This window comes from Danio rerio, chromosome 15, assembly GCF_052040795.2.
Source record: "Danio rerio strain M-AB ecotype USA chromosome 15, GRCz13ab, whole genome shotgun sequence".
NCBI lineage: Eukaryota > Metazoa > Chordata > Actinopteri > Cypriniformes > Danionidae > Danio > Danio rerio.
This window is the reverse complement of record NC_141035.1, coordinates 34,097,648-34,118,713: the sequence shown is the minus strand read 5'-3', so window position 1 is coordinate 34,118,713 and position 21,066 is coordinate 34,097,648. Positions and strand designations below refer to the sequence as shown.

At 33.1% G+C, this 21,066-nt stretch overlaps 2 protein-coding genes across 3 annotated transcripts; one reads left to right on the top strand and one right to left on the bottom strand.

The window, feature by feature from the left end:
- The first annotated feature begins 5,801 nt into the window (after nucleotides 1-5,801).
- Nucleotides 5,802-13,505, top strand: zgc:171927. Of its 2 annotated transcripts, none has more exons than XM_087282269.1 (6): nucleotides 5,802-6,120; nucleotides 6,976-7,048; nucleotides 10,387-10,482; nucleotides 10,672-10,767; nucleotides 10,853-10,984; nucleotides 11,082-13,505. In XM_087282269.1, the coding sequence occupies exons 3-6, from the start codon at nucleotides 10,453-10,455 to the stop codon at nucleotides 11,301-11,303; spliced, it is 480 nt and encodes a 159-aa protein (XP_087138395.1). In that variant the 5' UTR covers nucleotides 5,802-6,120; nucleotides 6,976-7,048; nucleotides 10,387-10,452; the 3' UTR covers nucleotides 11,304-13,505.
- A 10-nt stretch (nucleotides 13,506-13,515) lies between these two features.
- Nucleotides 13,516-17,255, bottom strand: LOC556987 (gap junction delta-2 protein). Its single transcript, XM_087284407.1, has one exon. It carries the CDS (start codon nucleotides 17,253-17,255, stop codon nucleotides 16,191-16,193), a length of 1,065 nt encoding a protein of 354 aa, XP_087140533.1. The 3' UTR covers nucleotides 13,516-16,190.
- Nucleotides 17,256-21,066: the final 3,811 nt, after the last annotated feature.

Below are 21,066 nucleotides of genomic sequence, written 5' to 3'. Positions count from 1 at the left end.
GTTGTTCTACAAGTATTTTATTTGATATACACAATCTGACAAAAGTCTTGTCACATATCACAAGTTTTAGGAACAACAAATAATAACTTAGACTTAGACTTTTAATATAGACTTCTAGTTGGTCATTTGATATAAGAAGTGGCTTTTATAAAAGGCAAAGACCTTTAGATGATCATATTTCATTTTGGTAAAATAAGCATAATGTCTGTATTTTTAGTTATTTAATAAGGACAGTAAGGACTGACTTTGCCTAAACACAAGTCTTGTGACTTAACAGATAAAAAGTGTAGTATAGAATATAAAGTTACTGTTTTGACTACGAGCTTGGACAACTGCACCCATACATCTCTGCAATGACTCAAATAACTTATTAATATAGTAATCTGGAATGGTAACGAAAGCGTTCTTGCAGGACTACCTGAGTTCATCAAGATTCGTTGGATTCATCTTCGCTTCCTTCATCTTATCCCAGACATGCTCAATAATGTTCATGTCTGATGACTGGGCTGGCCAATGCTGGAGCACCTTGACTTTTGCTTCTTTCAGGAACTTTAATGTGGAGGCTGAAGTAAGAGAAGGAGTGCTATCCTGCTTAAGAATGTGCCCTCTTCTGTGCTTTGTAATGTAATGGGCAGCACAAATGTCTTGATACCTCAGAATGTACATCTCTCTGCAGATCTCGCACGCCCCCAAACTGAAGTAACCCCAAATCATGATTTTTCCATCACCAAATTGACAGATTTTTTTTTAAATCTTGCATCCATGCAGGCTCCAATAGGTCTTCTGCAGTATTTATGATGATTGCGATGCAGTTAAACAGATGATTTATTGAAAAAAAAAAATCTATCTTCGGCCATTTTTTTAAATGATCAACTATTAATCAAGTTTTTTTTTCTTCTTACAACTGGGATTGACGACGAGACCTTTGTCAGGTATAAACTACTGTTTCACTAAATTACACTGTGGTGTTCTTTTATTGTTTTAATAAAGCATTATGTAATTCTTTTTTATAGACAGGTATGTTTAGATTAGTCAGACACAAGAAAATAAGATCCACTACTGTGAAACAGTTCTATAAATCCAGTTCTCTAGATTAATTTCAAGGTGTCTTAAAAACACTGACCCTGACCTGCTGGGACTGAAGATAAATCATTAATTAAGTCTGTATGTGAAGCATTGGTCAGGGGACAGCCATGACTGTAGAGACCAAGGGCCTGAATTAGTGAATTAAGCCCCAGGTCACTTTAAATGGTGTTAAGTATATTAAGGCCACTGGTGAATTAGAGAGGCCTAAGTGAAACCAGTGGTTCAGAGCAACTGGTAGCATTTGTGGAGACTCTACATTCATATACACAACTGGTCCCAAAAAAAAATCATCTTTTTGAATGGGCGTTATTGAAAATAGCCAAGAAGTACATTCATGGAAGCTTTTAATAAGTGTTAAACAGATTTTTTAATAACATGTTAATAAGATTATCAGTCTTTACAGTCTAGAGATGAATGGTAATCAGTTACTCAATAAAATGCAGTAAATGTGCTTTTGTAAGAGCTATAAAGCTAATACACTTTTAAAAATATTGGAAATATTCTAGAGGTAAAATGATCTCTGGAGGAAACACAGTACATCAGTTGAAGTCCTTTTCTGTTGCATTATTTTCAGTGCGTGTATTAGTCTGGAGAGCACATTAATTGGCCCTCCTGGACCTCTTGTCTCAGGCCTGCGTTGTTTTGTTGTTAATGTATCTGTTAGCAGCAACAACTGCAGTGCAAAAACAAAACATCAAAATATATAAAACTATATAGGTAATTATAACAATACCAGCATTCAGGGCTTTACATTAACTTTTTTAATCACCGGCCACTGTGGCTAGTAGTTTTCCAATGTTACTTGCCACTCTGCATTTTCACTAGCCACAATTTTGTTGTTGGGAAAATATATTTTATATGCATAAATTTGACGTTGACATGCTAAAATTACTTGATTAAAAGTTTGTGTTGTGTCCACATGCGTCCTCATTCATTTAACTTTTTGTGTGTCGAGTATGAGCTTGCTCAATGAGCATGAGCAAATGGTTCATTGTTTCATAGCGTTATATTGCAATTTTTATTTAACATGACTTTTTAGAGCTCAAAATTAACGATTTACCAAATGTATCTTTATAACCACACGAAACAATAATTATTTCTTGGCCACAAATTTTTTATGTGTCAAAACAAGCAAAATATAGCTGTATACTATCCTTTTTATTTAACAAAACATTTCTTAAAAAAGAAAGAAAAAGCAATTCACTTTTAAAAAATAACTATTGTCATGTATCAAAAATATGCACAGTAAAGATCTCTCAGATCACCAACTGCACATAAATGGAGAGTTCATCCCCCATTAAAGCAATGTTGTAAAAAATAAATAAATAATTAAACCATTTTAACAAAAATAAAAGCAAATAAAACCGTAAGCAAATGAAAGCAGGTGAAACATACCGTGTGTGATAATGAAAGGATGATCACATGCACATGGTTAACTTTAGGCCATTTAATAATCTGTTTAAAGTGAGAGCAACCGGTGTTGCTTACAAAAAGACACACGTTGAGCTCTCAAAAGCATCAGGACTGTGGGTTCATCACTTTTAGTCTAGTTTATTTAAAACAGAACCGATGACAGTTGCGTTTCCAGAACCCCAGACAGGTTGCTTCAAGATTCGGGAGCGTGCACGCGTTAAGCAGTCGTGCGCATCACATCAGCTGTTAGCGCGAGTGATCATCATCCTCTCATTCGGTATTCATTTGCTTTCTTCTGCTCGTGTGATCACAATTATTTTACTTCTCGATTCTAAGATCACATTTGCACACATATTGGGTCATCCTTATATTGTCGAACCCTGCTTTTAGAAAAACTACAATTAAAAAATTATTTTCAACCAGCCAAAGTGGCTAGTGGAGGTGCCTGTCTAACCCGCCAAAGCTGAAATATACCCGCATTTGGCGGGTTGGCAAGTGTTAATGTAAAGCCCTGCCAGCCTTACATATAAACCAGGGGTGCCCAAATTTTATATATGAAGGGTCAAAAAACAAATTTTTCAAAATCAACCAAGCCTTGGGCCAAAGATAAATATACCAAACAATTTTACATTAAAGTTTCCATGAGTAATTTCCTCATTTATTTTATAATTTTTAAAAATAAATACAAAACATCTCTTTGAATTGTATTAACTAACGCCATATAACTTTTTAATTATAACTTATTGCAATACAACATAAACAATCACATTTATAACACAGTGGAGTTCAGTGCTAAATACACTAGTCAAGCAGAATCTGCCTTTGCCTTGGTTTGCTCACCGAAGTCTCTGCATTATCCTCTATTCGTCTGGTGACCGTATGTACATTTTAAACTAAATTGCAGCATTTAAATGGAAACATTTAATTTCAGTTTGTAGCTTAACAATAAAACAAACAAATAAAGGGATTACATTAAATTTGAAATAACAATACCTAAACCATGCCCATCATTCTCCCTCTCTTCTCAGATGGGATGGCGGGCTAAATCAAAAGTTACCATGGGCCAACTTTGGCCTGCGGGCCCTAGCTTGGGCATCTCTAATATAAACCATAACAAATAGAAACGCTTACATTGAAAAGGGGAAATTGCATCCAAGCATATAAATCCTAAAATATGTAAATATTTATATTTATATTTAGTCATTTAGCAGACGCTTTTATCCAAAGCGACTTACAAATGAGGACAAGGAAGCAATTTACACAACCAAGAGCAACAATGAATAAGTGCTATAGGCAAGTTTCAGGTCTGTAAAGTCTAAGAAGGGAAGTATTAGTAGTATTAGTTTTTTTTTGTTTTTTTTTTTATGTCAAATGATGTCAAATGATGTCAAATTCATATATTATGTCAGATTATCACAGCTTAAATAAACATACCTATTTCATTATATTCTTTATATAAATATGACAGTATTTGCACTATTTTGATTGAATAATAAACAAAGTATTACATCTCACAAGCTCAAATATGTTTCTAATAGGTTCTATTCTGATCCCTCTTCTTTTCATTGTATATTTCCCCATTAATATTTGTTGTTAAGATGTATTCTTGTGGATATGACCATAAGTGAACAATACTAAATACTGGTAAAAATGGGATCTTATTTTTTTTATCCTGTCCATAATCAACAACCTTCAGAATTAAATGTATCAGATTAGTAAATTTTACCATCTTAACATCAATGATCAAAAAAGACACATCTAAAAATGATTAAATAGATCTTGACTTAGAAACAACTGCGAGATATCTTGCTACTTGTGATTGGATCATTGAAAACAAAGGCCTGCACCTATTTAGTCAAACAACAAATTTTTATGAGTTGAATTTCTGTTATGATGTTGAGTGAGTGGGTGGTTCATTCCACTGTAGTGACCCCTGATTAATAATAATAAAAAAAGAATAAATGAATGAATCATGAGTGAGGGATTAAATTTAGTATACTTTCATAAAAATATCCTATATCGTGTTGGATTACTAGTGCCCCATTTCTTTATTTGGGTCTCTAGGTTCCAGGGCTTTTTGTGTCATGGCTCACATTTTGTAGAACGTTCTTGATATTAGGAGCATCTAAGTTTTGGCTGTATATACTGTTCTTCAATGAAATTACACATCTACATGGGTGGAAAATACTTACTCAAGGAAAAGTACCATTACTTGTCCAAATATGTAGTGCAAGAGTAAAATGATCTGTTGTAAATATTACTCAAAGTATGAGTAAAAAGTAGCACTTTTTAAAGTACTCAAGAGTTGAGTATTATACTGTGAAAGTCTAATGCGTTTACATGCAATTTGTGCATGTATGTGCGTGAAAACGTGCATTTAGTTGTCGTTTTAAACATCATACATCTGTCATCCAGTTTAAACGGTCTCTGGGTCATTGCGACCTGCATTGTGACAGTTTTGGACACTTTTACGCATCCAAATGTGCTGCATTAATATAGCGCCCATGTCTAGAGGTAGTTCATTATGGTGCAATTTAGTTTCTATGTGCGATTTGATTGGACAGGAATCACAGGACTGATTATTCTACTTTAGCCAATCCCATAGACAAGAAAAAATAAAGTAGTGACTGGAGATTGAAGGAAAATAATGGAATAAAAGTACTGATACTGCACTAAAAATGTACTAAAGGGAAGGTAAAAGTTCACATTTTTAAAACTACTTGGTAAATTCCTGAGAAAAACAATTCAAATACAGTAGTTTGAGTATTTGTAATTTGCTAATTTACACCACTGCTAATCAGAAAAACTTGTGTTTTGTTCATTATAAGGAACACCAAAAAGGATATTTACCTTGGCATAAATTGTGACCTACTACTCTGTTATATATATTCAGCGTATATTTACAGTAGCACTTTGAATAGGTTTTATGTGTAAAATATACATTGTTACACTGAAATTTGAGCAGGTTTAGTGACAAATAACAAGCTTGTATATAATTTAAAGCATGTATAATAAGAATGTAAATTAATATTTTTATTTATTGATCTATTTAAATGTTTTTCGGGACCAGCAGAGAACCGGAATTGAAACCAGCAAGACCAGCATTAAAAAAATACTTTACCTGCATATGCTGTGGTTTTCAACAGGGTTACATGGTATAAAAGGGTTTCATTCCTAGATCTAGATGTCTGCCATTGTTTTAAACATTATACAAATATGCAAGCCTCCTTTGTTGTTTGGAAAGTAATTTTGAATTGACCTGTAAAACAGCACTGACTCTTTATTATTCTTTAGCGGCCTCTAGTGCCAATAGTGTGCTATTACTTGCCATTAGTAGTTGTTGGTTGGTCAGTTTCGGATGCCTGTTTAATTTAAATTAAAAAAAAATTCTCGATTTTAAATATAATACATATGAGTTAAGTAATAGTTTTTCGTATGGTATTTCTTTTTTCTAAAATAATGACCTAAAACTACACCACAGTAAAAGCTGCCTGATTGCAATGCAGTTGATTCCTGCTCAATTCATGTCTTCAGAATCCGTCAAACATCAACACTTTCTTTTAAAAGCTATGTTTTTTACATTACTTGACGCTACTCCAGAGCTGCAACTTTAAGAAACAGGTAATGACCACTTTGTAACATGATCCGAGGCTTTAATAAATGATGGAGCAGTATCTAGGTTCACTATTGCCTCGGCTGTTGCTGTTTGCATTTCCAAGGACAGAATCCAGCTGAACAATATATTCGGGCTGAAACACGTTTGTACAACATCCTGCTAATAACTAACCTAAGAATGAATCCTGAGTAGTAAGTAGTTTGGTATCAAAACCTTCCTTGTTTACTTTTTTGTGATGCTAGTTGTTTGGTTTATAAAAGATGGTGTGGTGCCAACGGTGGACAGACATCTTTAATTACAGTGACCAGGCCTCAAATGTGTGTATTTAATGACGGGATTATGTATTATTTCCACAATGGGCTATATGCACAGCTAGTGTTTTTCAGCCAATGATGGAACTTCCGGTGAAAGCTTAATGTGACTATTTTCAATTTCACAAGGTTTCTTTTACAGCATCGATGTAATTGTAATGCATTCAGTTAATAGACTAAAGCATCCATTTGGTTGTTAAAGCGTAAACAGACGAATCACTAGCTCAGAAATTCCATTGAAAATACTGGGGTATAAATAATTTCTATATTTTAAAGACATGAGGTGGAAAAATATAATTTAATGAAGTGCTTCTTGTTGGTCTAATAAACTTTATATCGTATCTCAGCCAGGCAGTGAAAATCGCTGTTCTTTTTAAGAAATCATATCTTAAAAGTGGCGATTTTGTATGGGATGGCAATTAACCGAAAGCCATGGGCTGTCTGACTGCAAAAAAGTCTGTGCGCAAATACATCATTATAGCTTATAGTAAAGCATGTACATCTGTACAATAATGTTAATGATAATATGTTTATAATTTTCTTTCTTAGTGATTACCTATTCAAGTTGCTGCTGATTGGGGACTCTGGTGTTGGAAAGTCATGTTTACTCCTACGGTTTGCGGTGAGCCAAATCATTTATCCCTCCTTTTTTAAATTAGACATTAATTTTATTTTGGAGTTTCTTGAAAAATGAAAAAATATTGACAGCATTTGCACGATTTTAAATGAATAATAAACAAATGCTTTGTTTTAGAAGCTCAAATCTGTTGTACCTCAAGGTTCTATTTTGGGTCATTATATTTGTATATTTTGACATTAATATTTGGTATTAAGATGTATTTTTGTCAATTCAACCATAAGTGAACAATACTTAATATCATTTTTTAAATCTTTTTTTTTTATCTTGAAAAAATCTGACATTGCGATATTTTGTTTTACTGCGAAATATATTGCGGTATATGAATATAATTTCTCCAGATGACTAAACTCATTTGGAAAGATCTCATTCATTTAGATCAAGGCTGCTCAACCCTGTTTCCGGAGATCGACCTTCCTGCTAATTTCAGCTCCAACCCTGATCAAACACACCTGAACCAATTAAACAGGACCTGAACAGCACTTGATAATTACAGGCAGGTGTGTTTGACATGGGTTGCAACTGAAATATGCCGGAAGGTCGATCTCCAGGAACAGGGTTGAGCACCCCAGATTTAGATCCACTAGGGCAGGGGTGTCAAACTCAATTCCTGGAGGGCCGAAGCCCTGCACAGTTTAGTTCCAACCCTGCTCCAACACACTTACCTGTAGGTTTCAAACAAGCCTGAAGGACTCAATTAGTTTGATCTGGTGTGTTTAAGTAGGGTTGGAACTAAACTGTGCAGAGCTGCGGCCCTTTTGGAACTGAGTTTGACACCTGTGCACTAGGGTGATCAAGTGTTTTTCTATGTTTTTCATTTGCATAAAATTGAATAAATGTGAAGGTGTAAAGGTGGCCTAACAGTATTCAAAAATAAAAATTAACAATCAAAACATAAAATTATTTGTTCATTGTTGTATAAATAATTGTATACTGTAAATAATCTAATCCTGCAATGTGACTATTAAAGATACACATATTGCAATATCGATGCTCAAATTATATATTGTTTAGCCCTTATATTTGATCATTTTTCCTCCTTTATTCACTAAGAGCTAAATTTTTTTAGAAGTTTCGTCAATGAAAAATATTGACAGCATTTGCACTATTTTGAATGAATAATAAACAAATTGTTTTGTTTCAGAAGCTCAAATCTGTTGTACCTCAAGGTTCTACTTTGGGTCCTCTTGTTTTCATTATATTTGTCCCTATTAATATTTGGTATCTCAATGTATTTTTGTCAATCCGTCCATATAAGTGAACAATACTAAATATTGTTTTGTCATTTTTTATTTATTTTGTCATCAACCTCCAAAAGTAAACATATTAAATCGGCCTGAATGATATTGGAAAAATCTGACATTGCAATATTTTGTTTTGCTGTGATATATATTGTGATATAAATATATTTCACCAGATGACTTGAATAGCTCCATTAGGAAAGATCTCATTCATTTAGATCGACTTGGGTGATCAAGTTTTTTTCTATACCTTATCTGCATAAAATCTTAATACATTAAGCAGATATAAATATGACAGAGGACAAATAAAGGTTAAAAGTGGCCTAACAGTATTCATATAAAAAAATTGAACAATCAAACGTAAAATAAATTGGTCATCGTTGAATAAATAATTGTATATTGTAAATAATCCAATCCTCTGCAGTGACTATTGCGAATACACACATTGCAATATCGATGCTCAAATGATATATTGTACAGCCCTAGTATTTGATCTTTTTCCCTCTTTTTTCAATTAAAAAAAAATATTTTTGGAGTTTCTTCAATAAGAAATATTGACAGTATTTGCTTTATATTTAATGAATAATAAACAAATAGTTATGTTTCAGAAGCTCAAATCTGTTGTACCTCAAGGTTTTGTTTTGGGTTCTCTTTTTTCTTCATTTTATTTGTCCCCATTAATATTTGGCATTAAGATGTATTCTTGTCAAGAAGACCATAAGTGAACAATACTTAATATCTTTTTATTTATCTTGTCCATCAACCTCTAAAATTAAACTAATTCAATAGGGCTGAACGATATTGGAAAAATCTGACATTGTAATATTTTGTTTTGCTGTGATATATTTTGCGATATGAATAATAATTTCACCAGATGACTTGAATTGCTTCATTTATTCAAACCAATTGTTATATTCTAGAGAAAATATGAGTAACGCTTTAGTTTAGGTCACAATTCATGTTATTAACAAATCATTAACTAACACTATCACCAACGTTATAAGCTATTAATTAGCTGTTTAATAATATTTAGTAAAGTAGGAGGTTTTGGGTGGGATTAGAGGTGCAGAATAAGATGCTTTATAACTGCTAATGGACAGCTAATATTGTAATAATAGGTAGGTAATAAGCCTGTAGTTGATAGCATGAATTGTGACCTAAACAAAATTGTTAATAAAATATCCTCTTATGACAATATGTATTTTTAATTAAAATTTGAAATAAATGTTGCCAGACTATTGTAGAAATAAACAAAATGCTTAAAAACATTTAACTCAACACGCATACCTAATAGATTAAATCAATTTTGAGAATTTTAAAGAGGTATCCAAACTTTCACCATAGATGTATGTAGAATAATCATTTATATGCATGTATACATGTATTTTATTAATATGAAAGTAAACATATTTTTTCATTCATGTTTTAGAAAAAGTCTCCAGAAACGTACATTATCTGTCCCTGAAATCAAAACATAAATACAGTGAATAAAAAATATTTCATCCAAAAATGTCTAAAATGGACTGATGGTTGATTTCTGTGTGTTGTTCTGTACAGAAATATGTCATTTGTTTGATTATCAGATTTTTTTCTTTATTAAAAACACTTTACAAATGTAAAAACCCTGTCATTGTACTTGTCTTCAGCCCAATTGAACCTACAGCTTTAATAGCAAGTTATAATTGTTATCAATCACATCACATCAATTGATTAAAAACAAGAAACTATGAATAAATTCTACAAATAAATACAACAAATATATAATACAAATGAAATTTACAGCTGTCACAATGTGTCTGTCAGGCCTGTGACGTTTGCATTAAATTTAAAATAAAATACGTGCAATACACGTTTGAGGCTATGACTCGCAAGTGACGTCATTTGACGGAGAAGAATTTGACAGGATGTGTTCTATTGAATTGCATGATTTTTTGCTTGTTATTGTATGATTTTAAAGGACGACAAGCTTAAAGGTCAGGCCCGGTCACATTTTTTATAAGTGAAAATGTACAATTCTGGTAGAATGTCCTGTATATTTTAATATGAGCTGATACTTCAGGTAAAAAAAAATTGTTCCAACAGGATGACACATATACAGAGAGCTACATCAGCACTATTGGGGTAGATTTCAAAATCAGAACTATTGAAATGGAGGGGAAGACTGTCAAACTGCAGATTGTGAGTATAAATGTTACAGCAATACTAACCAGTTACTTTAGCTTTAATGCCAATGGAGAAAAAAGACCCTAAATGCATGTATGGAGAATTATATTGTCATATATTTTTGCCAAACAAAATAGTATTTTGCTTTTTTAACATGTTCTCTTTCTTTTAACATGTGCCCATAATAATGTTTCTGTCCTGAAGTGGGATACAGCAGGACAAGAACGATTTCGAACAATTACATCCAGCTATTATCGAGGAGCTCATGGGATTATAATTGTCTATGATGTCACCGAGCAAGTAATACTTTTAAATATGATGAAGTATTTAATATTTCTGCATTTTGTCAGTGAAGAATATTTAATGGAGTGCATGGCTTTTACAGGAGTCATTCAACAATGTGAAGCAATGGTTAGAAGAAATTGATCGATACGCTTGTGAAAATGTTTCCAAGTTACTGGTTGGCAACAAAAGTGACCTTTCATCAAAAAAGGTGGTAGACTTTACCACAGCAATGGTAAGCTGTTTGCGTTATGAGTTTATAGTATGGTTCATTTTACAGGAGTGGGAGATCTAAGCTTAAACATCATTGATATAATTTTTACTGTTTTTAGGAATTTACTGAATCACTCAAAATCCCACTCCTGGAGACGAGTGCCAAGAATGCAAACAATGTGGAGAAGGCATTTTTAACAATGGCCTCTGAAATCCAGAAGAGAATCGGGGCGGACAGTGTTCAGAATGAAACTGTTAAAATAGGATCCAAAATAAACAGCGCCCCCCTATGGCCTGGTGCAGAGAAGTCAGTTGCTGAGGAGGTCAGCTCTTGTTGTTAGTGATGCATATAATCCATGTAAATTCAAGGTAATTAGACCCAAGTTTATATGTAAGGTATAATGTACATCTAGCCGGTTGTTCTCACAGATTAAAGCCTGACAGGCTTATCAGCAGCTGTTGTATAAAACTGAAGGGCTTTATTATTCAAAAACAACACTCTGCATGTACATTATCCAACGAATTTAGGCTACTTGCCACAAAAGTAAACAATTAGACACAAAACATCGATCTGAGTTGCAATAATTTATTTACTATTTAACTACACACAAAACTTGCAGAAAGAAAAAAGCTGGATGCAGCCTACACTAGCCTACTTGTATTATTATGCAGTCACAAGAGAGTCAGCTGTGGTCTAATGGTTGGAGAAGTCCAACTCTCAAACCATTAGTTAGAAGGTTGTAGGTTTAGGCCCCTGCAACAGCAGGCATTATAGGTGGGGATGAGTGAATAACCAGCACTCTTTTCCATCCTCAGGTGAGGTGGGGGAAAAAAAGAATTGCCAAACTGTCAAGAACAACAAAGTGACAAATAGGCATATATAGACATACATGCATACATACATATACAGTCAAGCCTGAAATGATTCATACCTCTGGTAAATTCTAAAATAAAATTACTTAAAAAAAAAACAAAAAAAAACAAGATGATGTACAATAGGCATTGTTTTGAGAAAAAATCTTAGCTTTTATTTACATTTGAACAATAATTTCAGGCTTGACTGTTCATATACAGTGAGAAGTCAGAATTATTAGCCCCCCTGTTTATTTTTTCCAAAATTTCTGTTTAATGGAGAGATTTTTTTCAACACGTTTCTAAACATAATAGTTTAAATTACTCATTTCTAATAACTGATTTATTTTATCTTTGCCATGTTAACAGTAATTAATATTTGACTAGGTATTTTTCAAGACACTTCCATACGTCTTAAAGTGACATTTAAAGGCTTAACTAGGTTAATTAGGTTAAGGTAATTAGGCAAGTTATTGGATAACGATGGTTTCTTCTGTAGACCATCTAAAAAAATGTATCTTAAAGGGGCTCATAATTTTGTCCCTAAAATGGTTTTTAAAGCCATTGATTATTGTTTGCACATTTCCAGAGAGCAATGAAGGTTTTGTAATGCTTTTCAAAGTCACGCTGTTCTGTACTGTACGTGCTCTTTTCTCTTTTTGATTTCAAGCATATAGCTAATACTAGGCCTGTTATAATATTTATTTTTTGTTGTACAATATATTGCACCAAAATATATTGCAATAAACTATATTATTGTCATTTTAAAGCCATTTTATGCCACTCATTATGTAATGCCAGGATGGCAATACAATACCATCACTTGACAAAGAACACATCATATTTTATTCTTAAGAATATTTAATTTAATTATAGACATTTTAGCAATTGAATAATGAGGCATTGGAATCAGAATGTGAAAACGCATATCCTAAATAAATAATAATAAGAGTAAAAAGGTAAAAAGTAACAGAGACTGTGCTATCTGCTACCAGATCTATTTTCAGTTGTCAGACACCCACATGAAAATATACTATAGTAATTTTTAGTAAATACTATATTATTTTTTTTCAACTGACACAGCGATATGGAGTATATATATGTGGGCGATATACAGTATATTGCATCACCAAAAATGATTGAGGTCATGTGAAAAGTTTATATATTGATTATTGTGACAGGCCTAGCTATTAGCTAACATTTTCGGGGTCAGTAAATTGTTTGTTGTTTTTAAAATTTGCTCACCAAGGCAGCGTTTATTAAATCGAAAATACAATCAGATATTGTGAAATAGTATTGAAAATATTTATTTATAAATGAATACATGTTCATATTTGTTTAACTATTTATATATAGTTACTATAAGTAGCATTTCTTATTGTTGAGACGGGTTATGTTGTGTAACACTTTGTGTAATTGTAGTGTTTTTTTTGAGTCTTTAGTAAATGTTTGAAAGAACATTGTTTATTTAAAACAGCAACATTTTTTTGTCAGAATGTAAAAGTCTAATGGCATTTGATCTGTTAATGCAAAATTACTGGCCACAATCTTTTGCATGTAATATTACGATATCTTTTATTTTATTTTTTTAACAAACAATACCACTACATTTTTAGACAAGTTCAGCTTAAAATGTATTCACTTTCCAATTTCTCAAAAAAATTAAAATGTATGTACATTAAAATGTGAAACTTTTTCTGAGTATACAAGGTTTTTGATTTTTTTATTGCATTCAGCTTCACTTGCATATGTTAATCAAGCAATGTTGCAATTTCACAATGCGTGTGCACGTACAAAAGCGCTGGCACTGCAGACTCATCAACCATGCTAACTGAACACTCATTAACAATGCATTGCACAACATTACATCATAGGTTTCAATGTCAAATGCATCAAACAGATGAAGTAGAATTTCATTAATGTACATTTATAATTTGATAATTAATTAATAACATTTAGCTAAAAATATAATTTTTATGACATTGCAGCATATTTGAAAGGTGCTTTTCTTGATTTATAATCATAATTCTAAAAGGCTGAAACCTTCCTTTATTATGTCCAGCATTGTGTTTGAATAAAATATTAAAAGACAAGGAACAATACAGCACAACCACAAAACAATTCTGTTCAAATGACAAGATCAACAGCAGCCTATTCAACAGCTGAATCTTTCAGGCTCATTTTGAGCTTCACTCTAATTCATAAGTTGCTAGAAAAAGATTTGTTTTTCTGCTAAGTTTCCTCCAGTCCTCAAACACATGATGATCCGATGCATAATTAAAAATATGAATAAAACACTCATCATAGCAGAAAATGTCTTTGTATTACATTCATTTAAAAGCAAATGCGAGAATCAGATGCTTAATCATTGTAGGTTGCTGTAATTAAAAGATATTTTAATGAATGATTAATGATAAACATGTTTGCAGTGTATTTTGAATCTGTTTTGTATCACACTTTCTATTTGGAATGCTGTGATTGATCGACCATAGATCAGTATCAGCTGATAATCACATGCTTTGTCACTATCGGTATACTGAGCAATCTCGTGAGATGATTTTACTGCAGTTTGCCCGCAATTTGATTATGACTCTTGAGGACCAAGGTCAGAAGGCCAGATTATGATCCCATTTCTCCAAACATAGTTGTCATACGCTGTAAAAATTGCTTTGTTAACATAATTAATTGTGTAAAGTAATTAATTAATTGTGATGTTAATGTGTAACAACTGCTACAGTAAAACAATCTGTTAGCTGGTTAACAGTAATTTTCCTAAATATATACACTCAATAATAACTCATTGGATGAACTCAATTTAATTGAGGGCAGGATTTCAATTCAATAAATGTGTTTAGCACCAACTAAATAAAAAACTATTTACACAATCAAATGCAGTCGGTCTAACACGATTTTGTCAAATAAGTACATTTGTATTTTTATTTAACTTAAACTCATCATCAGATATGTCTATGTCTATGGTGTGTTGTACATTTCAAAGTCTCTTAGTTTTATTTGAAGTTATCCTAAATAAACTAAAAGAGCCATTTTTGAGCATATTTCATGAGTTATAGTTGATTGAGACTGATCTCAAAACGAACTTTAGGACAGCTATTGCTGCGAAGTGGTAATCTCAAAACCCCAAGCATTACATGAAACTCTTTTAAATCTTCAAACTAAAGTGAAGATTGAACTCTAACAAATATTTATATTAACTTTAAACACCTAAGATTACTTTTATTGTCAAGATTTCCTTCAGTTATTTCAATCCCACGGAAAGTATGCTGGGAACTACAAATCCCCCAACCAAGTCGTTTGGACCAACACAATTCTTTCATGTTGTCCCAACACAAAACGCTCAAGTTAACTTAATGGTTTACAGCTTTAGGTGGACTGAGCATAAAACAAACAAATTGGTCAAAAGAATGACAAGAATAGTGTTGTTTCAGCTCATTTTAAACAGGTAGTTTGAACAAGCAGGAGTAATCAGTTTTTGAGTGTACAGGGAATAACTAAATTGACTTTGCCAGAATAACCTGCCTGACAGTTTTCTTTTTGTTTTTGCTACTGTTAACACTGTAAATATTTTTACAGTGTACAGAAATAAATAACCATGTTTAATTTTTTTGTATTTTTGTTTTCATAGTCAGTTACATGTTGGACAGTGTTTAATGTTCTGCAGTTATATCTTGCAGGTTTATTCGGTATCTGAATATAGATTTAGTTTTTGTGTAAGCCCTTTTTCATTTTATTTTATTGTATTATTTTTCAAACTAACTAACATTTGAAGTGATCACTTGAATGATCAGAATGGACCCTTATCACAAAGCCTGTTGTGACACTTTTAATCAGCACCTTAAATCCTTGAAAGTTTTTGTAATATTTAGATTTTTTAAACATATAAACATCTTTTCTTTAAATTACAAAAAAAAAAAAACGAAATACTGCTTGTGCAAGACGTTTTTAATGTAGCGTCTATAGGACAGGACAGTAAATTTGACGCTATTCTCTCCTCTGGCTGCCGTCATCAGTCTCACAATTTTTTCCTTTTTCTGAAAGTCTTTATAACATCATCGTGGAGTTTTTCTTTTATTATTTGTGCAAAGAAGATTGTAAAAAATATTTGTTGTACTCTCCCATTCACTGCTCTCTAGGTTTTCCCAACTATGATGACTTCCGCTACTGAGAAACCGGGAAATGTCTATCAGGTCAGAGACCTCAGTCAGCCGATCATGTTGACAAGCATTTGAAAGGTGGAATCAGCTGCAGCAAACCTTATTGTGAAACTTAACAAAGCCACATATGTGTGCAACAAGCATCAGAATGAAGTTTACAATGAGCTACTCTTAACAAAAGAAACTAAAATCCATCAGTACACATCACAGCCAAGACTTTTTACCAGTAAATCTAACCATGTTGGCCAATTTGACCCTCATGCGTTCCCTCTCCTCAGGGTTCCTCTTTGAGGAGCTTTCAAGAGTCGAGTCGGTCTCAAAAGAGATGACAGGACCATGTGAAAGCAAAGCCGTCCCGGTCTTCTCCTGAGACAGAGTGGTTGTTGAAGACTGCAGGACCAGCCTGCTCTGCATCGAGTGTCTGAGGCGAAGCAACAGTGGGTTTCGTTGAGCATACAAATCCCTCTCTGACTTGCAGCACAAGAAGCAGGCGGCGCAGAGCATACGGAAAATGTAGACCCAACCCAGGTAGTGAAGCTCCACAATGTTCAGGAGGAAACAACCCAAGCTGATGCTGAACATAAAATTAAGGAAAATAGTCTTTTCGGTGGCTCGAGACACAAAACAGTCAGTCCGTGTTGGGCAAGGGTACGTTTGGCAGCGGAACAAATGAGGCACCTCGAATCCAAACAAGTAATACTGACCGACAAGAAAGGTGATCTCCAGGACGGAGCGGATCAGGACGTGAACAATATAAATGAGTAGAACCTGACTGGAAAGTGTGGTTGGATCTTTGCCGAGCTCACCGAAATCTTCCTGCAGGAGACTTTGCTCAACGCTTCCCTCGTCCTGACCACCCCATTCTTCTCCCTGGGCTCCGTAGGCCAGTCTGGAACCATCTCCTTGTATTCGACTAGGGTGACTGGCCTCTGCGTGGATCCTCTCCGTCTCCATCTTCTCATCTTTGGTGATTTTGTGCAGCACATAGATGATGTAGAAGATGGAGGGCGTTGAGACCAGAACGATCTGGAAGACCCAGAAGCGTAAGTGTGAGACGGGGGCGAATGTATCATAGCAGACGTTGTTGCAGCCCGGCTGAAGGGTGTTGCAGGTGAATTTGGACTGCTCGTCGCTGTACACTGCATCTCCCACCAGGGTGACCAGCAGTATGCGGAAGATCAGTAGCACCGTCAGCCAGATTTTGCCGATGACTGTTGAATGATTCTGAACCTCGGTTAGAAAGCGGCCCAGAATTGACCAATCACCCATGTTTTAATCTGGAGAAAACAGTGAAAATATTAAGTTGTCATTTAATCAGCATGAGATATCAAAATAAATGCCATCTTAATTTTAAATATCTAAATGTTATCTATACAGAGCTCAGTATGAATAAGTACACATAATTTTGAAAATGAATATTTTTATTCGTTCCTCAGTGAATATAGGTAATATTTGAACAACAGTTTTATTAAACAGCTTTATCCATTAAAATAATAATTTGGACATCAAACATCTTTATAACTTGAAAGAGAATGCATTTAAATTCAAGCAAAATATTGAAATTGTTTATTTTTACAAACTTCAAATTTTCAACTAATTTTTATTTATAAAGTTTCTCTTAATTTTTCCTATTTAAAAAAAAATTTATTCTATATTTTTCCATAACATACACGTTTGTCTGTACTAATTTTTTGACTGTGAACGTATGTTATTTTGTTTCATTAGCTCCAGATTTAGTTTCAGTACTACAATGCATATGCACAAATATAATATTGTAAAGCTTTGAAAATGTTAATTTAAAATATTTTCTTCCAAATTTAAAATAAAAATGCACTCTCTGCATAAAAATGACAAAAAAATTAAAATAAAAAAGATGTCATGTTTTCTGACAGTTGAGATAAGAAATGCCTATTTGGTAGAATATAACTACACTGTAAAAAAAATCCTGGTTGCCTTAAATTTTTAAGCTGAATCAAATTAACCTCATATGTTGAATTTATAGTATGTTAAACTGATTTAAAGCAGCTTGTGTAACAAATACAATTAATTTTTATGATTAATAATCATAATTTATATTCATAATACGTTTTATGATTTTATATTATACAGAAATTACCATATTAAGTCAAACACATCAGAATTTTCAAGTGGTCTCTAAATTATTTTCCATAGCTGTTGATTTGGTCTTTTGGGAATTGACTGGATAGTTGTAATTTTCTATTGCTGTGATCTCATATAATTGACAGGTTGTTTTGGCCCTTGTTGAGTTAAACACATCGTAAGAAAATTATGGCACATTCATTTAAATATTATTTAGAAAAATCCAATATTCTTTATGATTCTTGTATATTTTATGGTGAGTTAAAGTACAACATTTCCTCTATATACTGTTTTAAAAACAAAAGTTCAAGCAAATTTATATTTCAGTGTTTCAGAAGCATTTAGTTTGTAATGATAGTATGTTAATTCATAAATTTAACTTCATTTTACATATTTCACACTGTCATTAAATAATTTTTTGTTCAAAATCGAATCCTTCGATTTATTTTTAGATTAATTATACCTTTACAGTCAATAAATCATTTGGTAAGTCAATATGCACACAATTCAATTCATTAAATGAGACTGTACAACATCATCACTGAATAATATTATACAGAAAACATACTAGAAAAACACCTACCTTAGGTTAATTTGCCTCTTTTTCATACAAATTTGACAAAATGCACAAAACACACAAAATCATTGCTACATTTGGATAAAAAAAAAGTTGTTTATCCCTGGGAAAGGACCTGGATGTATGAGCTTGGGAAACAGGCTGACCACAGGCATCCATCCAAAACCCTCATTGTACTGTATTCAGACAAAGAGTCCCAATGTACAATGTCACAAAGTTTCAAAATACAATGGGATGCAACATCTCTGAATGTCCCTGAACAGTCATACAAATTGTTCAAAAGAACCTGCTGGAGTAGGGAACAATGCTAATTCATCACAGATTTTTGTCCTATACCTGCTCTGAAAGTTTGAAAGCGAATGAAATTATTTTCTGCACGTTAAATATCATGATCAGAAAATTATTGGCATCTAAGAACTCACCCATGTAACCTAACTTTTTTTTTTTTTTTTTTTTTTTGTAACTCGGGTAACTTTAGATCCCCAATGTTGAAACACAAAACAACATTTCACTCTTTGGGTTAAACCCAACGGTTATTTACAATGTTTCTAGATAATGAAAATGTTCAATAGAGCTTTTAGAAGGGCTTGACCTCTAATCAAGGAGATACATATGTTTTAATGTGTAATAAAGAGTGTTTTATATAATGTGAATGAAGTAAGAAAACATCTGCCAAAACAATATATTTACATTTGCATCTGTTGTGCTAAAGGAGAGACATATTTTTAAGCAGATTTACATGTATAATTGCAGATAGACTGGCAGATGTACTTATAGAAGCCATTTTGCACATCCTCAGTTTTTTCAGTTCACCATCTGCCCTGACACACAATATCCTGCTCGCACATGCAGGCATAATTTACACTGCTTTGACATCTGCCTGGTTATTTGTTTATAATCCAGATATTTCGCATTTGGTGTTTTCACTCAATAAACACTGAAACTGTCTAGTATTTATTGGTGTACTTTGAATTGTTTAACAATTTTTATGTTTTATTTTTAGTTTTATATTTACCTTAAACCTTTTTTTTAAATACTATGGGGTAAAGACAGGGGTTCCCAATCTTTTCAACTCACGAACCTACAAAATAACAATTCCAGTGACTCGCGACCTCTACTATCCTCGGAGGTGGTTGAAAACATACAAATATTGCACACAAAGGTGCACACGCACCAGTAACTATATAAACAAGCTTACTGACAACACAAAAAAGTGCAACAGTCTAACAACCATATCATTTTTTATAGTCATCATTCATTTGTGGTGGCGCAGTGGGTAGCACGTTCACCTCACAGCAAGAAGTTTACTGATTCCAGTCTCGGCTGGGTCAGTTGGCATTTCAGTGTGGAGTTTGCATGTTCTCCCCGTGTTTGCGTGGGTTTCCTCCGGGTGCTCCGGTTTCCCCCACAGTTCAAGACATGTGGTACAGGAGAATTAGTTATGCTAAAATTGACCATAGTGTAAAAGTGTGTGTGAATGTGTAAATGGATGCTTCCCAGTGATAGGGTTGTGGCTGGAAGGACATCCACTGCGTAAAAAATATGCTGGATAAATTGTTGGTTCAATTCACCGTGGCGACCCCAGATTAACAAAGGAACTAAGCCAAAAAGAAAATTTATTAATTTTTCATTTGTTAAATTTAATTTCAACGTCACTTAATGAGAATTGTGGGCAATGTTTACAGCACAAAACTATTCTTGGTTTAATTTTTGAGACCGCCATTTGGAGATTTGTCCTCTATGTTCAGTTGTAGACTTTATTTTTAATTTACGTGCATGTCAAAGTTTAACATTGTGCTGTAAAATCAATCTGCTGCACCTAACACTATTGTTGTGTCATTAATAGCGTAATAACCAGGGGTTGCAATGCAATGAATAACTGGAAGTCTGATGGCTTTTTATTTGCGTGTTGTTTTTATGTAACTACTATTTTATCTTCTGCAGGTTATGTGTATATATATATAGTAAGTCTAATAGTTTAATAACTTATATGTTTTTGGAAATCACCAAGCGACCCCCATTGAGGTAAAGTTGGTTTAATATTTCCACATTCATTCAGTCACAATTTGTGGCACGCTCCCTATATGCTGGTACTTTAAATTCAGTCTGAAACCACATGTAAATATGACATCAAAACAACATCACTATTTAATTGACTGTAAACAATGTTGTACTTTGATAGTCATTGGCTGCTTATATGATTAGACAATTTAGAATTAGCAAAGAATATTTTTATGTAATTAAATTATTAAGGTGAATGTCCAAATGTGTGAATATAAAACCAACTTTACCTTAATGCGACCCTCACTTTGGGAACCACTGCCCTAAGACATTTGGATCTTTTTTCTATCCTATAGGCTACTCTAAATTATAATAAATATTAATATTCAATTTTCTATTTAT

Excerpts from the sequence above, each read along its gene's own strand:
- LOC556987 (XM_087284407.1), bottom strand. The coding sequence starts at position 17,255 with ATGGGTGATTGGTCAATTCTGGGCCGCTTTCTAACCGAGGTTCAGAAT.
- zgc:171927 (XM_087282269.1), top strand. The coding sequence starts at position 10,453 with ATGGAGGGGAAGACTGTCAAACTGCAGATT. Across the intron at positions 10,768-10,852 it reads TCTATGATGTCACCGAGCAA|GAGTCATTCAACAATGTGAA; the intron begins GTAATACTTTTA and ends TGGCTTTTACAG. Across the intron at positions 10,985-11,081 it reads TAGACTTTACCACAGCAATG|GAATTTACTGAATCACTCAA; the intron begins GTAAGCTGTTTG and ends TACTGTTTTTAG.